The 16848-nt window shown below is 41.3% G+C and overlaps 1 protein-coding gene across 4 annotated transcripts; it reads left to right on the top strand.

The window, feature by feature from the left end:
• The first annotated feature begins 240 nt into the window (after positions 1-240).
• zbtb18 (zinc finger and BTB domain containing 18) lies at positions 241-8962 on the top strand. 4 transcript variants are annotated; one of them, XR_011886786.1, is made up of 3 exons: positions 241-370; positions 2056-3804; positions 8877-8962. XR_011886786.1 is itself a non-coding variant. In XM_072264836.1 (2 exons), the coding sequence occupies exon 2, from the start codon at positions 2070-2072 to the stop codon at positions 3645-3647; it is 1578 nt and encodes a 525-aa protein (XP_072120937.1). In that variant the 5' UTR covers positions 511-585; positions 2056-2069; the 3' UTR covers positions 3648-5514. The 4 variants fall into 4 exon arrangements, 3 of the variants coding, with proteins under 3 accessions (XP_072120937.1, XP_072120935.1, XP_072120936.1); XM_072264836.1 differs by lacking the exons at positions 241-370; positions 8877-8962 and adding an exon at positions 511-585 and having other exon boundaries at positions 2056-5514; XM_072264834.1 differs by lacking the exons at positions 241-370; positions 8877-8962 and adding an exon at positions 602-1438 and having other exon boundaries at positions 2056-5514.
• The last annotated feature ends 7886 nt before the right edge of the window (positions 8963-16848 follow it).

Here is a 16848-nt window from a genome sequence, read left to right as displayed (position 1 = left end):
TCCGGACAACCTACCCCTGGGCATTCGTCGCCCCAGAGCTGTCTTGGGCAGAAGGCGGACTGTCGGCACAGTTCGGATCTGGCGACGAGGGATCCAAACTTGCCTGGGGCGCCGTGGACTACAACTCCCGAGATGCCTCCCTCCCGCCCCGCCGGAGGCACGCAACCCCCCCACCCCCCTTTTGCTGGCTCACGGTTACTCCGAAACGAACCTACCCCGAGAGCGGAAGCCCCGCCCACCGCGCCATCCGATTGGCCGGCGGGATCCCGGACTTTCTTTTTCGGAAGGTTGCTGGCCGATTCCCGGCGTCTTTTGTGGTCGGCCAAGACTTCAATGAAGATATGATGTCACTCACACTTCCTCCGTCAAGGTAGGTGGAGAGCACGGAATAGCAACAGCTCTCTCCAACATCTGGCCGCACTTATCTCCTGTGTGTGTGTCTAGCTCTCTCATGAAGTCCTGAAAGTCATTGGTTGTTTCTTCCTCCCCCACTCCCTCCCACCTACTTGCACTCGCTGTTTTCTCCAGGCAGAAAAAGTGCACCCCCTCCCCTCCTCCCCATCTCCTGTTTTTTTTTTGCTTCCTGTGAGTATCTCAGAGAATCAAATCCTCATGGATTCCTCTCCAACTACTCCGTCTACCACGGGGAGGAGGGCAGAAAGGGGGAGGGAGGAGCAGCGTTGCCAGGAGCGGCGCGGAGTTACACTGTTTCAAAATGTTACTCTTTCCCCTCTCAGTTGTTGCGACGCGTTGTTGCTGGTAACCGTTCACGCGCTGGCGCCCGCGCCCGAGCCCGGGTCGCCCCATCGGACCGGCGAGGCGGCGGCGGCGGCCGCGGCCGCGGTCCGTTGTGACTTTTCTCTCTGGGTGTCGTGGTTTCACTGCCGTCACCATGCACTGAGGATCGCTGCTACTGCTACTGCTGCGGCACATTTAACAGGTCGCCCTGTAGCGTTTTTTTTCCACAGTGCTCTGCGGCCGCAGTTTATTTGTGTCATTTCAAGTGAAGTGGATATTTTTGGCAACAAAAGAAAATAAAAGGGGAAGGAGGGGTGCGAGGGGGGAAGACACGGTGCTGTACTTTATTTGGTTTTATTTTATTGGCGGGAGGGGGGCATTTTCCCCCCCTTTTGTAGCAGATAATGAATTCAAACGTGAGATTGGTGGCAGCAGTAGCAAACACGACACGAGTAACATATGGCATTAAAAAGCAGCACAGCTGGAGGTAGCGTTTCCATTTGAAGTGATGTCAGAGCAGCTGACAGTCTGGCATTGCTAGGTTTTTTTGTGTGATCTTGCTCCGTGTGCCGGTATCATTCCTCTTCAGTCTGCTTTTTTAAACTTGACAGACCAGAGTCACAAAGATTTAGCGCACCATTGAAGGTGTTCTTTTGGGGACTGATCAAGAGAAGTTGATCTGTTTATATTCCTTTTGCAGGTAGGGGGGATTTTTATTTTTTGCTTTTACAAATACTGCTGGAGGTTTAGTACGATAGTATTTGTGTTTATATTATTTTGACTTGACAGATTATTGCTGTTAGTGCAGGCTAGTTCCCCCCCTTTGGAGTTTGCGGTAATAGTGACTAATTTGGGAATCGCAGATTGCGACGTGTGGAATTGCCCAGACAGCTGTAATCGCACTCCATTCTTTAATCTCTTTATCTGGGCAGCAGCTGCCATATGGCCATAGTCATCTGTATCAGATGTTTATAAGCTTCGTTTTCGTCCTGTCTCTGTCCTTTTAGGCATCTAATTTGATCAACAGTACCTTACTGACTATCATGTAATCTTTATTTTTAGCCATTTTAAGGATTAGAGATTCGGACATAGTACAGTTAATGTGATTGAGTCTTGTGGCAGTTTACGTGCTTTTCCCTCTCCCATGCCCTGCCAAGGGTAGCAACAAAATAATTCGTTGTGGCTAAAGTTTATTTTCTTTTTATTTATCTTTTAGTTGTAGATTTCAGGGGACTTGGAGGGGGAGGGGGTAGCATTTTGCATTAGTTGTGCTGTTTCTTCTAAATGTTAACAAACTTTTTTTTAAATCTGCTACAGGTTATGAAGACAGTATGGAGTTTCCCGACCACAGCAGACATTTGCTCCAATGTCTGAGTGAGCAGAGGCATCAAGGTTTTCTTTGTGATTGCAATGTCTTGGTTGGGGATGCCCAGTTTCGAGCCCACCGCGCTGTGCTGGCTTCGTGCAGTATGTACTTCCATCTCTTTTACAAGGACCAGCTGGACAAAAGAGACATTGTTCATCTGAACAGCGACATTGTTACAGCCCCAGCCTTCGCTCTCCTCCTTGAATTCATGTATGAGGGGAAACTCCACTTCAAAGACTTGCCTATTGAGGACGTACTGGCAGCTGCGAGTTACCTTCACATGTACGACATAGTGAAAGTCTGCAAAAAGAAACTGAAGGAAAAATCCACTGCAGAAGCGGACAGCACCAAGAAGGAAGAAGATGCCTCCAGCTGCTCTGACAAGGGGGAGATCTCCTCGGTGAGCAGCGCCCATGCCGTGGGGGAGCTGGCCAGCGAGGAGGACGAAACCGAGGAGGAGAAGCTGGGGGCCACCGTGTCAAGCAAAAGGGACTTGGTCATTGAATCTGGGAGCATGTGGATGAGATTACCCTCTGACTCAGCAGGCATCACTCAGCCTGGCGCGGAGGTTGAAACACAGGCGATAACAGCTGGGAAAACAGTGTCCAGTCCCTGCAGCTCAACAGGGCCTTTGTCCCAGAGGTCTGTCAGCTCCATTAAGGATTCAGCAGATGTTGACTGTGTGCTGGATTTGTCTGTCAAGTCTGGGCTGCCAGCAGGAGAAAATGCCAGCCACCCTTATGTCTCGCCGCATGAAGACGGCCCCAGAAACAACCTGATCCAGGTTAAAGTAGAGAAGGAAGTGTTTTCTGACGGTGAAGGCAGTAGCACCAATGACTTTGATATGGATCAAAGTAGCACGGTGAAGGACAGCGGAAACTCAATGAACAGGGTTCATTACGACTCACTCCATGTGTCTGCCAGAAGAGAAGCCTCCGTTTCGAGCGAGATGGACCGAGAGGATCGAGCCAGCGACGACGAGATGATAACCCCCGAGAACGACGGAGCCCAGATGGAAGGAAACATGGACAGCAGTTTGCTGCCTTACTGCTCCAACATACTTGGCTCTGCCGGCCAAATCTTCATGTGCCCCCTGTGCAACAAAGTCTTCCCCAGCCCGCACATCCTGCAGATCCACCTGAGCACGCACTTTCGAGAGCAGGACGGCCTCCGGAGCAAGCCGACCACCGACGTCAACGTCCCCACCTGCTCGCTGTGCGGCAAGACTTTCTCGTGTATGTACACCTTGAAACGGCACGAGCGAACTCATTCAGGGGAAAAGCCGTACACCTGCAGCCAGTGTGGGAAGAGCTTCCAGTATTCACATAATTTGAGCCGGCACGCGGTGGTTCACACCCGGGAGAAGCCACACGCGTGTAAGTGGTGTGAGCGCAGGTTCACGCAGTCGGGTGACCTGTATAGACACATCAGAAAATTTCACTGTGAGCTGATAAACACTCTCTCTGTTAAAACAGAGTCTCTTAACTTGCCTGCAATGCGAGACTGGACCATAGAAGACAGCTCACAAGAACTCTGGAAATAAAACCTAGCTGTGGAACATTCTAAAAATCAAGTTTCTGGTAATCTCTTCTACAGCTTTTTGGGCACTGAGTTCTCTCAACAAAGTAATAACTATAAATACTGTTTATCACAACACAGTCTACAAAAGTGAGATTCTGTGATTCATAATGCAACATAAGGTAAATAATAATTAACTATTAAACTCGACACTTATTTAATAAATGTTCTTATTTTCTTTTTAAATGCACCCTGCAGTTGTGGAGTGCACAGCAAAGGATGCTGCTGTATAGCTCATGAGGTTTTGTTGTTGAAATTTTTAACAATGAACCACTAATTCTTTAAGGTCTTCATTGAAACTTGTTAATATTTTAATGTTGCACAATTTCTGGATATTTAAAACTTTTTTTTTGTACAATGCTGTAAACAAAATAATGATGAAGTTCATTTCCGTATGCCTGGGAAGGTGAATTTGCAAATGAATGGTTCTTTACCCTGTTAACCAGAAACTTGATGTAATTTAGATTCTAAATGTATGGGGTTTTTCAGGCAAATTAAAAATTATGTTTGAAAATGTGAATTATATTACTGTACGTCTTACTGCATTGAATGGATTTAACAAACCTGATGGATTGTTTTCACGCTCTTAGTCAGGTATTATGAAAGTAAATATTGAGGCTATAGAAAATGCATGAGTTTTATCAGATGTTTTGGGTTTTTTTTTTGCAATTCTACAAACTTGGCAAAGTGTGTAACTTAAGTTTTTATTTAATTAGTGAGACGTTTTCCTTTCCCGGGATGCATTTTTGTCAAGTGCAGTAGCACCGTGAAAAAAATGCCACTGGTGTTGCACAGCAATTTAATTTTTCTTTTGGAAAAAAGTGCACTGCTATGCAGTTTCAATGTGTGAAACATCTTTCCCAGTCGCCTGTGCTCTCAATATTAGATAGTGGTGCAGCACAAATTCCAGTGGAAGTTCCCTGCTTTCATGTGATCGGAATTGCTGGTTGATAGAAATCGATTGATTACGTTGGCCATGAAGTTTGGGGGTGGGTGGGGGTGGGCAAGAAGGATCTGTGAACCCGGTTTTGAAGAAGGGGTTCATTATATAGTGTGTAACCAAGCAGCTGAAGTGGCTGCTTGGTATGTGTGTGGTTTTAATGAACAACACATATGGCAAGTGTTTTGCACAGTGTTTGTTTTCCTGTCTTGCACTCGCAATAAGGTCTCTGGGAGTAGCACGGAAACGTGGCTGTTTTCCCCCTTTCTTTCCGTGGCTTTTATTTTTTTTACTTGATTGCCTTAACTACTGTAAACATAGCTTATTTTTGTGCACAAAGGCAATATGATTATTAATGGAAAAACTAGATTGTGTATTGCTGGATTTTTTTTTTAAAAAGCGGGTCAAATGAGTTTTTTTCTTTTGGCTCTTGACATTGTTTAAAAAGCTGTGAAATGGCCTCTAAGATTCTGTAATTATGCTAGTTACTTGAAGAGTTTAAATGTCTGACAAAAGTATGTTGAACTGTAGATTTTAAAAAATTGTTTAGGTAAGACAATCAGTGTCTTTAAAATGAAACAGCTTCCTTGGTTCCCACCTTGGTTTTCTTTGTGGTATTTGTGAGTATGACTCTCAGTTATTTTTACCTTACAGGTGACCCTTTACTAGTTTTATTTTTGTTATTTCCCTCCCTCCCTCTTTTTTTTACCCCCTCAACCACAATCCCCCAAGCCTGTGACATTCTACCTTTTTACCTGGATTTAGACTGACGTTAGCCTTGACAATCATAGTCTGTTTTTAATTTTCAGAACAAAGGGGGGGGGAGTAAATTATAATGCTGTTTAGTTTTGTACCTTGATGTGCCGTTGGTGGAATTTTTAAATTGTGTGCTAACTGCAATAAATTATGTAAATTGAAAAGGCTGCTTAGTTGTCTTTCTTTTGATGGAATTTTATTCATTTCCAATGTAACATAAAATCAACTCTAGACTTCCGAGTACATGAGATTTTAAACTCCTGATGCACATGAGGGGTTTCCTTCCCCTTTATTTCTGTAGGCGCACGTAAGCTGAACAATCCTGAGATGCTAAAACACGCATCTTCCACAGAAATTTATCTTTATTTACAAACGTGTTTGTAGGTAAAGGAATAAATCGCAATTACCTTATTTAGAACATTAATGGCTCTTTACAAAATAGCAATAACCTGTTTAAAAATTGCATCCTATATGAAAATACCTGTCATTTAATTGTATTTTTTCCTAAACTAAAATGATGTGAATAAGTTTATTTCTACAAGATGCTTTAGTTTAGTGAGTCTAAATTAAATACATTATATTTCGGCTTTTACGGGATGAAAGAGTTTCACTGAAAGCTCCAGGAATCCTGCATTACTCTACTTGGATGAAACCAAAATCTGCAGCGACAACTCACGGTTGTAGAACGTCTTTATGAAGTATTTCACAGCGCGTAAGATGAGCATTGTCAAGATCCCTCCCTAGTTCTTACAGATCTATGCTACGACAACAGAACTGAAATCAGTAAAGGATCAGGAGAATTATGAGGAATAATTGGTAGATTACAACAAAACCTGTCTGTGAACAAGTCATTAAATACTTTAAGGATAACACTGGAGAGAAATGAACCCGCTGCCTCTGTTTTGTAATTTTTGACGGATTGCATGTAGGCTTTTATTTGTCCAGTGTTTGGTCATCTCAGATCAGCAAAAAAAATGACAGATGATAAATGAATTATCTTGATATTTTAAAAGTATCTAGCTACTAGAATGTTAATGATTGTCCTGATTGGGTATTTTCTGGGTGGGCAAAATGATAAAGATATTATTAAAAACACCTCCAACATTGGACTGTTCAAAACAATCAAAATAGCTTGATATTTAAAGTAAAGCTGTTCAAACATCTGTTCTATTCATGTGCTATGCCCTGAAACCATGGTGCAGTTTTTTTCCCTCCCTTGTAAATTTGTAGGTCACTCATTTGTATCTGTCCTTTGTTGGAAAAGGGGGGGGGGGAAACAGGCCAAAAGGGCAGCTGGTTAAACATTTGGCTGTGCCGAAGGGTACTGGGCACAACATGTTAGAGCTCTGCACTTGACCAGTTTGAATTTGTATCTGCAATTCCACAACAAACTTTCTCCCCCCTCCTTTTCCTGTTTCTAAAAAAATACAGGAGTTGAAATCATATTTTCTGAAGGCACCTCTCAACGGCAAATCTTCCCAACTAAAAGAAACAACAAGTCAAAGCAAGCTAGAGAAAATTATCATGAATATTCATTCTGCAAGCAGAATGAAGTCGTAATGTGTAATCCTGTTACACCACGGTATGGGAAAGAAACAGACATTTTATATTAAAAGTGCCTAGGTCTCAAAAATGACAGAAAAAAACAATTGTTATAATAGAACAATGCTACATACATTCAGTGCTTCAAGTACTAGGAATTTTAGTTTTTAAATTATGGAAGTTTTATTTTTCTACCAGTTGCCAGATTTCATTCATTTTTGCACAATTCAGATGCACGGCCGATTTAAAGTGGTTGATGAATGGCGTTCAGTTTTAATAGGAATACATTAGCATTTGAAGTTTTGAAAGCTGATGGGTTGTTTGCAGATGTTAACAGGAATGTTAAAGAAATTAATGTTACTTTTTTATATTTTCCTACTGAATATTTGCAATTTATTGTAATTAAAACACTGTAGAACATTATGTAAATACCGACTGTCACTTCTGGATTGCAGTTTGCAACAAAAATGCAAATGGAAGCTCTTAAACATTGTGGGTGGTATATGATTATGCAAAGGGCTTTTGTATTTTCTTAATAAACAAAAAGGGAAAATGAATTGTACATAAAATAATTTCGGAAATGAAAGCAAGAGCATTAAGGTCAGTGCCTCCTTCAACTGCTGAGAATGTATTTTGGAGCTGGGCTGGTTCTGCTTTCTGGAAATACAATCATTTAAAAATTGACCTCAAGTGATATTGTTTGGTGGGTCTGACTAAAACTGTGAACGACTTGTACTATACCCTCAATTTATGGGGATGTTGAAGCCGTCTTTATTTGGGTGCTTGAGATAGGAGGGAGAAATAAGCCTAGTTCTTATTATCAATCTGAGTGGGTGACATGATTCATACTCTGCACTGTATGCAAGATTCTGTGCTTCTTGAAAGGTGTATTTATAGTGACTCCCCATGCAGTAAATGTCAACAGTTTGGTACTCGATAGAAACCTTAATGGAGGTGCAAAAGTGTAAGGTCGGGAAAAAAACCCACTATCATAACAGGTAAATAGATGAAAGTTTAATCCTCTGAGGATGGGATGAATTTGATGACAAGTCAAGTATTTACCTTCTGATTTCTTGTTTTCTCAATAACCTAGATTTGACTTGGAAGTATTTTTGTATTTTGAAGTTTATTTTCCTGTCCTTTGTGGTGTTGGCAGAAAGGAATTAGTGAGGTTAGTATAAAAGCAACACTAAACTTTCGGTATGACCATGTTATGCAAATAAGATAAGTTTTGTGTTGAAATTTTCACAATGAAATACAGGCATAACACTTTCAAGGCTGCCTTACCAGCACACAGATACATTTTTTTAAAAAATCGTATTACACTTGGCAAATTCTATGTGATTTAATTAAAATGTACTATTGCACAAGATTGCTTTCTATCACCTAGCAGTTCAAGTTCAAATGGTCACCTACAAACAAAAATGGGATGGTATGGTGGCGTAGTGGTTAGCAAAACGCTTTACAACACCAGCGACCCGGGTTCAATTCCCGTCGCTGCTTGTAAGGAGTTTGTGCGTGTTCCCCCGTGACTTTCAGGTGGGTTCAGGTTCATCCCATTGTCGATAGATCTAACAGTTGATAGGTTAATTGGTGATTGTAAATTGTCCCCTGATTAGACTAGATTTAAATAGGTACGATGCTGGGTGACGGGACTCAAAGGGCCTATTCCACACTGTATTCTAATAAATTAAAAAATCTGAGCATTTTCAAGTGTGGAGTATGATAACCCATCAAATGCACATTTACAAAAGTAAGAATCAATGTAGTATTTCTGTCAGCGAATATCTTCTATATTGTAAAGTACTGTGTGAATATCTTGGCCAACGTAAATAAAACAATTGAGTTATTTATCCGCACTCCTTATTGAACGGTGATGATATGATGCACAGTGGAACTGCCTTCTGAACATTTCCCAGTCATTGCAACTCACGTCTTTTAATCCCTTTGCTGCAGAAATCCAAGATTGGAACGCAGTTGAGTGCTGTGGATACCCAGTTGTTCAAGGCTGAGATTGATAGCTGTTTGGACACTGAATCGAGGTTTATGAAAATCGAGCAGGTTGAGGATTCAACGTGACATTACTGAATGACGGAGTACCATTAAGGGACAAGGCGTTTGAGTGCAATCTTATTTCCTGTTAAAAAATTTTGAATATTACACTCTTTTGCACTTAATCAATATTGCATATTTTAATCTCCAAATTTACTGGGAACAACAAACACTTCCAAAATTCTATCTTCTGTAAATTTTCGTTTCGCAAAGTCTAAATAATAAATGAGGAGGAATGGCTGAGCTGAGAGAAGCGTTGGTGGTTACTCTGGTCACAGTCGGTAGTGAAGCAAAGCATTTAGATAGCACCTTGGGTAACTCCCAAAGCATTCTGAAGTATACTTAAGTTGATGAAGTAGGGATGAGATGTAATCTCTGCTGTAACCTGGGAAACACATTTCACTCACATGGGCCAGTGTAACGTGGCCAGGCTAAAACCAAACCGGCAGTTCCTTTGCGGTGGAGTTGGATTAGTTGAGTTTAATTTCTCCGTAGGACTGGAGAAGAATCGCCAGATTTAGTCAACTGTTAACTATAAACATTACAATTAAGCTGCCTGTCAGTCAGTTTCACTTAACGCAATCTCGTGAACTATGTTTTATTTTACATTCTCCCAGGCATTCTGCCAGTTGGATCGCTGACATCTTTTGGTTTGTTGTGCTTGACTTGCACCTTTTGCTGTCCATGCACAAGGTGGAAGTCTAAAGCCTAAAGCCTAGGCCATCTTGCTTTATCCTGCTGGAAGCGGAGGTGAGGGTAACAGAACATTTCATACAGGAAGAAAAATAGGCTCAGTAAAGGAATAATCCACACTAGTTCCAAAACTGTAATCCATTCATTACAAATTGTGACTCTTTTGAAATATTTGTTATGATGCGATGATCCACATGGCAGTATTTTTAAAGGAGACTTTAATTTGTGCCAATCGCTACACTACTGTGGGCCTGTAAGGAGTTTGTACGTTCTCCCCATGACTGCATGGGTTTCCTCCGGGTGCTCCGGTTTCCTCCCACAGTCCAAAAGACAAAGGGGTTAGTAGGTTAATTGGTCATTGTAAACTGCCCCATAATTAGGCTAGAATTAAATTGGGGGATTGCTGAGAGGCAATTAATAATCGTCAAGGTACCGAAATGCTATACCAGGGTTTCCCAACCTGGGGTTCATGGACCTCTTGCTTAATGGTGTTGGTCCATGGCATAAAGACAGTTGGGAACACCTGTGCTATACTGAAATAGCTAAGATTGGGACCAAAGTACAAGTAAATCAGATTTAAACTGCATGATGCCTTCAAGGGAAGTACAAGAGGAAATATTTCTTCAGTGTTAGCAGCTCCGATGAGATCTATTTGTCTATTTAAGATGTCTATTTAACCATGCTCCAGTGTGATACAACACTTCTAATAGTAAATGCAAGCAACTGCCAAAAGGACTACTTGCCTGATGTAGCAGTAATATCAGTGTATAATTATCTCCGGCCAATAATTTGAAAATTGTAACATATTGGACAATAACAACTCAGTTAAAATTTGCCTTTGAAACATTACTTGAGGATCATCTGAGTCTCTCATTTGGTGAAAACAATTGGTTTTAACAGGTCCCTTTCCAACTAGGTGGTCATGGGGTTTGATTCAAGGTACAATAAGCTGGGAGTGCTACTAAATAACAACACCTACAGGTTTCGAAATGAATTAAGATCAGTACAATTCAATTCAACTCAATTCCTTTGCAGTCCTGGGAGTTTACTGGAAATTTTGTGCATGATCAATGACTGAAAGCTTGCCTGTGGGGTTCTCCTGAGTTGAGCAGCATATACCACTCACTCCAAAAGCAATGAACCAGTGTTTAAGAAGGAGGGTTAACTTTCTGCAGGTATTTAACAGGCATTTTCAATGCAATTTTAGAATATGTTGTGGAAGGTAATGAAAATGGGCGAAACATAATCTTTATGACCATCACTGAAACATATGATCTCCCCAGGCCCATTCTTGTCAATGGCTGTTCTTTCAATTACAGGTTGCATCTGTTTGACAAACAAGGGAGTGACTGTATTACGCAAAGGGTTAAAAGAGGAATCCCATTTTGCTTTGTTTACACTGATGAGGATCAGCCTTACAGAAGTGTTTATAATTATGAGAAATAAAGGTAAGTTGTATCATAGCTGCCTTTTCTTTAGCGTAGGGGGCATGGTTTTAGGCCTCCAAGAGGACCACAACCTTGTGGTAGTGTTTGGATGCTCACGTCCTTCATTTACCCAGAGAACTATGCCAACCAGAGTCAGAGTCTTGTGCTTCAGCTCTTGGTAGGGTCACCCATGCCAAGCAGGTCAATGTGTTGAGGCCAAACTAAGAGTGGTCCACCAGTCCTCCAGGTTCGGGGGTTCAGCTCAGGGCTGACAACCCCGACTGGTCAAAAAACAGCTGCTATGGGAGCAGCAATGAAGAATTGTTCTACACAGACTGAGACGGAGGACCATTGTTGCTGCTCTAAATGCCAGCGGCATAATTGGCAGTAAGTAAGTAAGTCTGCTGTAGTTTTAGGATGAGAGGGGAGGTGAAAGGGGGAAGATTTAAAAGTTACCTGAGTGGTGGCTTTTTCACCACAGAGAGTGGTGAGAATATGGAGTTGAACTGTCAGAGGAAGTGTTGAGGCCGGTACAGTTATATCATTAAGTACTTGGATGGGTAACTGGAGGGGTGGGGCTTAGAGGGATTATGGGGCAAACGCAGGAAATGGGGGCTAGCTGATGGGCACTGTAGTCGGCATCGGCAAAGGGGGCTTGTGTCTATGCCGTACTGCTCCATGGCTCTGATGGATCAACAATGAGATCCCAGGGGTGGGAAATCTAACGTTTCTTGCCATCTTATTTAACTGGTGCCAATTGGATGCAGCATAAAATAATTATATAAATAGGAAGAGAAAATATTTTGCCAAGTTTAGCTACAGGCACATGCAGATTTATTTCAAATGGAACACGCAGAAATATTTCATGTGGAAATCTGGAATTCAATTTTTCTTCCCCAAGAAACCCTTCTTAACTGTGTTCCCACATTAGCTGTAATATTTAGCCAGCTGTGCAATGTTTGTATTGCCTGCTGCAGCAACTGTGATATTTTGTCATACCCAGATCAACTGCCTCATGAGAAAAATTAGCGCTACAGTTGAATCTGTTCTACTGGAATTCCTTGAAGCCAGCATAAACAACAATTTGTATTTATATAGCGCCCTGAGCATAAAACATACCGAATCATTTTACACCGAGCCCTACAAGGAGATAGTCAAAGTCTCGCTGGGAGAGCTAGAGATGGGAGGCAATCCAAGGGAAAACATTCCAGAAACCCAGAGACAGACAGCAGAAGTGCAACAATCGACGGGCAGGTAGAATCGGAGGAGTTAAAAGCTGCAGAGGGTTCAAGGGCTGGGTAAGACTTGGAAATGGAATGTGGTTTTGTTGGCACAGACCTGGTACCAAATATGGGGCCTTCCAGTAGGAAACGACAGGAGTATATCACATAAACGAAAGAAATGTTTATGCTAGATGCTGGAACTCCACATACAAATGCCGGAGGAACTCAGCAGAATAAACAGTGTCTATGGGGAGGACCATTGAACCCATGAACACTACCTCACTACTTTCTTTTATTTATTTCTGTTTTTGCACTACTTTATTTTAACTTCATTATTCAGTTTTTTTCCCTATAATTATCATGTATTGCATTGTACTGCTGCTGCAAAGTTAACGGATTTCACGACATATGCCGGTGATATTAAACCTGATTCTGATTCTGAGTAAAGAGTTGATGTTTTGGGCCATCCTGATGAAGGTTTCAGCTTTGAAATGGCGACTCTTTATCCCTTTCTATAGATGCCACTGATCTGCTGAGATCCTCCAGCGTTTTGTACGTGTTACATTAAGAATATCCCACCTGTTTTAACGGTGGAGAGACTCAAGTGGTCCCCAAAAGATTCTTCTTGAAGGCAAATTGTATTTGTATTAATATTTTTGTTGGTTCATTGATTGAAGTATTTAATTTCCCCAAAAAAAGTAAAGTTATACTTTTGTGCTAATGTCTCCATGTTGTCCAGTTAGGACATTTCCTAAGTTCAATTTGGCTCTTGAAAAGTTCCTATCAGCTTTCAAATACACAACATAATAGAAATGGAATTATAGATTAGCACTGAACTGGCCAACAGTGTTATTTCCAAACTGATTATTCTATTTGGTGGTGCTACTCTTTTAATTATGAGTTGATCAATTGTCTGGTCACAGAGCTAAGTTTGTGGATGACAAAAAGTTATAGAATGTAGAATATAGAACACAAGACCTTCATCCCATGATGTTGTGCTGACCTTTTAACCTTCTCTAAGATCGATCTAACACTTCCCTCTCACATAGCCCTCTGCTTTTCTATTATCCGGGGGGAAGGGTTTAGAAGAGATGTTAGAACCAGTTTCACAATATAGAGAGAGAACTGAAAAGTTAGGGAGGAACTACCATCCAATTGGACTTTAGATCTTCCAGAGGGTCCCCCAGAGATTAATCTGGAAGATTATTCCATATGATGAATATTAAAGTTTCAAAGTTTTGAAGTAAGTGTATTATCAAAGTAAATATTTATTACCATATACAACCTTGACATACATTTTCTTGTGGGCATTCTCAATAAATCTATAGAATAATAACCATAACAGAATCAATGAAAGACCACCCAACGAGGGCATTCAACCGAAGTGCAGAAGACAACAAGCTGTGCAAGTATAAAGAGAAGAAATAATAATAATAAATAATAAATAAGCAATAAATATTGAGAACATGAGATAAAGAGAGGAAGAAGAATGAATTAATTTATATGAAGAATTTTCTGATATCATTTGTAAAGTGTATCATCTGATTGATTGAGCTTTACATCTCCTTATTCTTTCTCCATAGATTAACTTAAAGCAATCTGTAAGAGTAAATCTTATATCCTTAACAGTATTTATAAAATCTTGTGGATGCTTCCTTTCTGCAATAAAAGATGGAATTTTCCATTGCGTCAATTTGTATCACTGCGCCAACACTTATCTTTGAATTACAAGTTGTGCACCCAAGTCCCACAAGGGCAATTATGGTCTAAGATAAATAGAATGTAGATCAGAACAACACATCAGCAGGCTCTTCACCCACCGTGTCCACCAGCAACTAACCCCATCTGCCAGCTCATTCCAGTCACCTTCCAGTCTCTGGGTAAAAATCTTGCTTTGCATTTCTCCTTTAAACTTTCTCCCTCTCACCTTAAGGTCTTGCCCTCTAGTATTTGACATTTCCACCAGAGTTACCTGTTAGAAGTGGATGATGCATTCAGAAGTAAATGACAATGTTTTCAATAGAACTGAAATGGTAAGGAATTTGAACTACTTCCACCCCAGCTGACGCCATAACACAACGCTTTGCTGTGCAGTTTAAATATGACAACGACTGAGATGTTGTCATCTGGACAACTCGTTAAACTGTGATGGTCTAACTTGCTCAGGTGAAGGTAAAAGATTCCGGGGTAATATATGAAAAGAAGCAGGAGAAATGGCCTGACCAACATACATCACTCAATCCATAAGACTGGAAAGATCACTTGGCTCCTGGTTTCTTTGGTTCCAGATTGGTGAATCCAGGAACTACGTCTGGCTTGAGTTAAATGACACAACAACCCTCTGTCACTATCCTCTATTACACTCCGCTCAATTACATTCCCCTTTATTACACTCCTCTTTATTACACTACCTTCTATTTCACTCCCCTCTATTACACCTCACTCTATTACACTCCCCTTTACTTCTGGAGTCCTGCACAGGACTGGAATCCCCATTCAGTATAAAGGTAATTCCTGAACTAGAGATTCAGAAGAAAAAGAAATGCTGTTATTTAGTGTTACTCACTTTAAAATTTTAATCATGTATTGTTTTAATGTATTGTACTTAATGATTCTTAAATGTTTTTGAGCATCTAAAATATTTAAAATCTATTTAAAGAAACTCCCAGTTTTGACGGGAGACAAGTCTCTGCCCATAACCTTGTCTCAAGTTCAAGTTTAATTGTCATTCAGCCATGCTTAAATACCCACGAATACAGCCAAATGAAAGATTATTACTCTGGGGCCAAGATGCAAAACACAGTACCAACAGTCATACACAGCACAAGGCACATGCATGTGCGGTGCCTGCCTGGTGTCTCCCGTCAGGGTGTTCTTGCCACTCGTACTTTCTTTGCGTTGCCATGGGAATGGTGAGCCAGTGCAGCACTCTTCGTCCAATACAGGTGACGTGCAGGTGGTCAGAATCTACAGGCAACGGTCAGTGTATGTGCTTGACATAAGAATATTGGAGTTCGGTTTTTCCCCTACCTGTAGTTGTATTCTACCCTTTTACTGTTTAGTTCGATATCCGGCTGGCGTTATTAATAGATAGGTGGGAAGATTAAGATGGGATCATTGTATATGAGTTCTTAATGATCAACATGGATCTGGTGTGCTGAGGAGCCCTAATCTGCACTGTGTGACTCCACGATGCTATGAGGTTAGAATCACGGAGTCAGAGACCTCTGCAGCCCAAACAGGTCCAGTCGGTGCCAGCCCGGTTTTCTGCCTAATCTCATCTACCTGCATCCAGAACATAGCCCTCTCTACCCTCCAATCCCTGTACCTATCTGAGCTCCCCTTAACTGTCACAACTAAAACAGCATCTACCGCTTCTACGGGCAGCTAATTCTACACTCGCACCACCCTCTGAGTGAAAAAAGCTCCCCCTCAGGTTCCCCTTAAATATTTCACCTTTCACCCTAAACCTACATCCTCTGGTTGCAGTCTCACCCAACCTGAGGGGGAAACCCCTGCTTGCACTCACCCTATCTATACCTCCAATGATTTGTATAGCTCTGCAAAATCTCACCTCATTCTCCCGCAGTCCAGGCAATAAAATACTAACCTATTCAGTATCAGAGTCAGTTTATTACCAGAATGTGAAACATACCAGAATTGATTGAGGTTTGGTGCCAAGCATAAAACACAGGACCATACCATAACAGACAACACAATAATAACCAACAATTTACAAGACAGTAGTGCAAACAGCCATGAGCAATCAACAATTAGCAGAATGGGCAATCATCAATAATCAAACTTAAATAAATATGAACATATGAACCGATTAAATAATTATCAACAGAACAAGGCAGCAGGAAAGACCATTTCATGGATGCTATGCAGGGACAGTGATGGTATTACACCTGAGTGAGGGTATTACACCTGAGTGTGGATTTTACACCTTAGTGAGGATGTTATTCTAGAGTGAGTATATTATACCTGAGCGATGGTATACCACGTTAGTGAGGATATTACACTTGAGTGAAGGCATTAGACTTGAGTGAAGGTATTACACCTGAATGAGGGTATTACTCTTGAGTGAGTATATTATACCTGAGTGAAGGTATTACACCTGAGGAAGGAGTCAGCCTTTCCCTACAACTCAGTATCCCAGCAAAATCCTTGTAAATTTTGTATACATATACACAGTAAGGTCTCCCTTCCTTTGCACTGCTTTACACTTTGATGAAGTTAGTGTGCACTTTTTTTATCTGCTTTTTAAAGTATGACATCCTGTCATTTCGAAGTTACCTCTTTCAGTTTTAACAATATAGTGCTGCACTCCCTCCACACGACACCCCCTTCTGTTTGTGTTGCCAACAGATTTGACCAGATTGCACCCATTTTCTAAAGAACACGTTATCAATAATTAAGCCTCATTCAGCACTTCACCTCCTCCATTCTCTAACATGCATCCATCGACAAGTACCTGCAGCCTAATCTTTAACCAGCCTCAGTGTTTACCCTGAATCCCTCTTCTTCAAT

Source organism: Mobula birostris, chromosome 8 (assembly GCF_030028105.1).
Source record: "Mobula birostris isolate sMobBir1 chromosome 8, sMobBir1.hap1, whole genome shotgun sequence".
Classification (NCBI taxonomy): domain Eukaryota; kingdom Metazoa; phylum Chordata; class Chondrichthyes; order Myliobatiformes; family Myliobatidae; genus Mobula; species Mobula birostris.
Note: the sequence above shows the minus strand (reverse complement) of the source record. Positions and strands in the feature narration are given on the sequence as shown.

Excerpts from the sequence above, each read along its gene's own strand:
- zbtb18 (XM_072264836.1), top strand. The coding sequence starts at position 2,070 with ATGGAGTTTCCCGACCACAGCAGACATTTGCTCCAATGTCTGAGTGAG.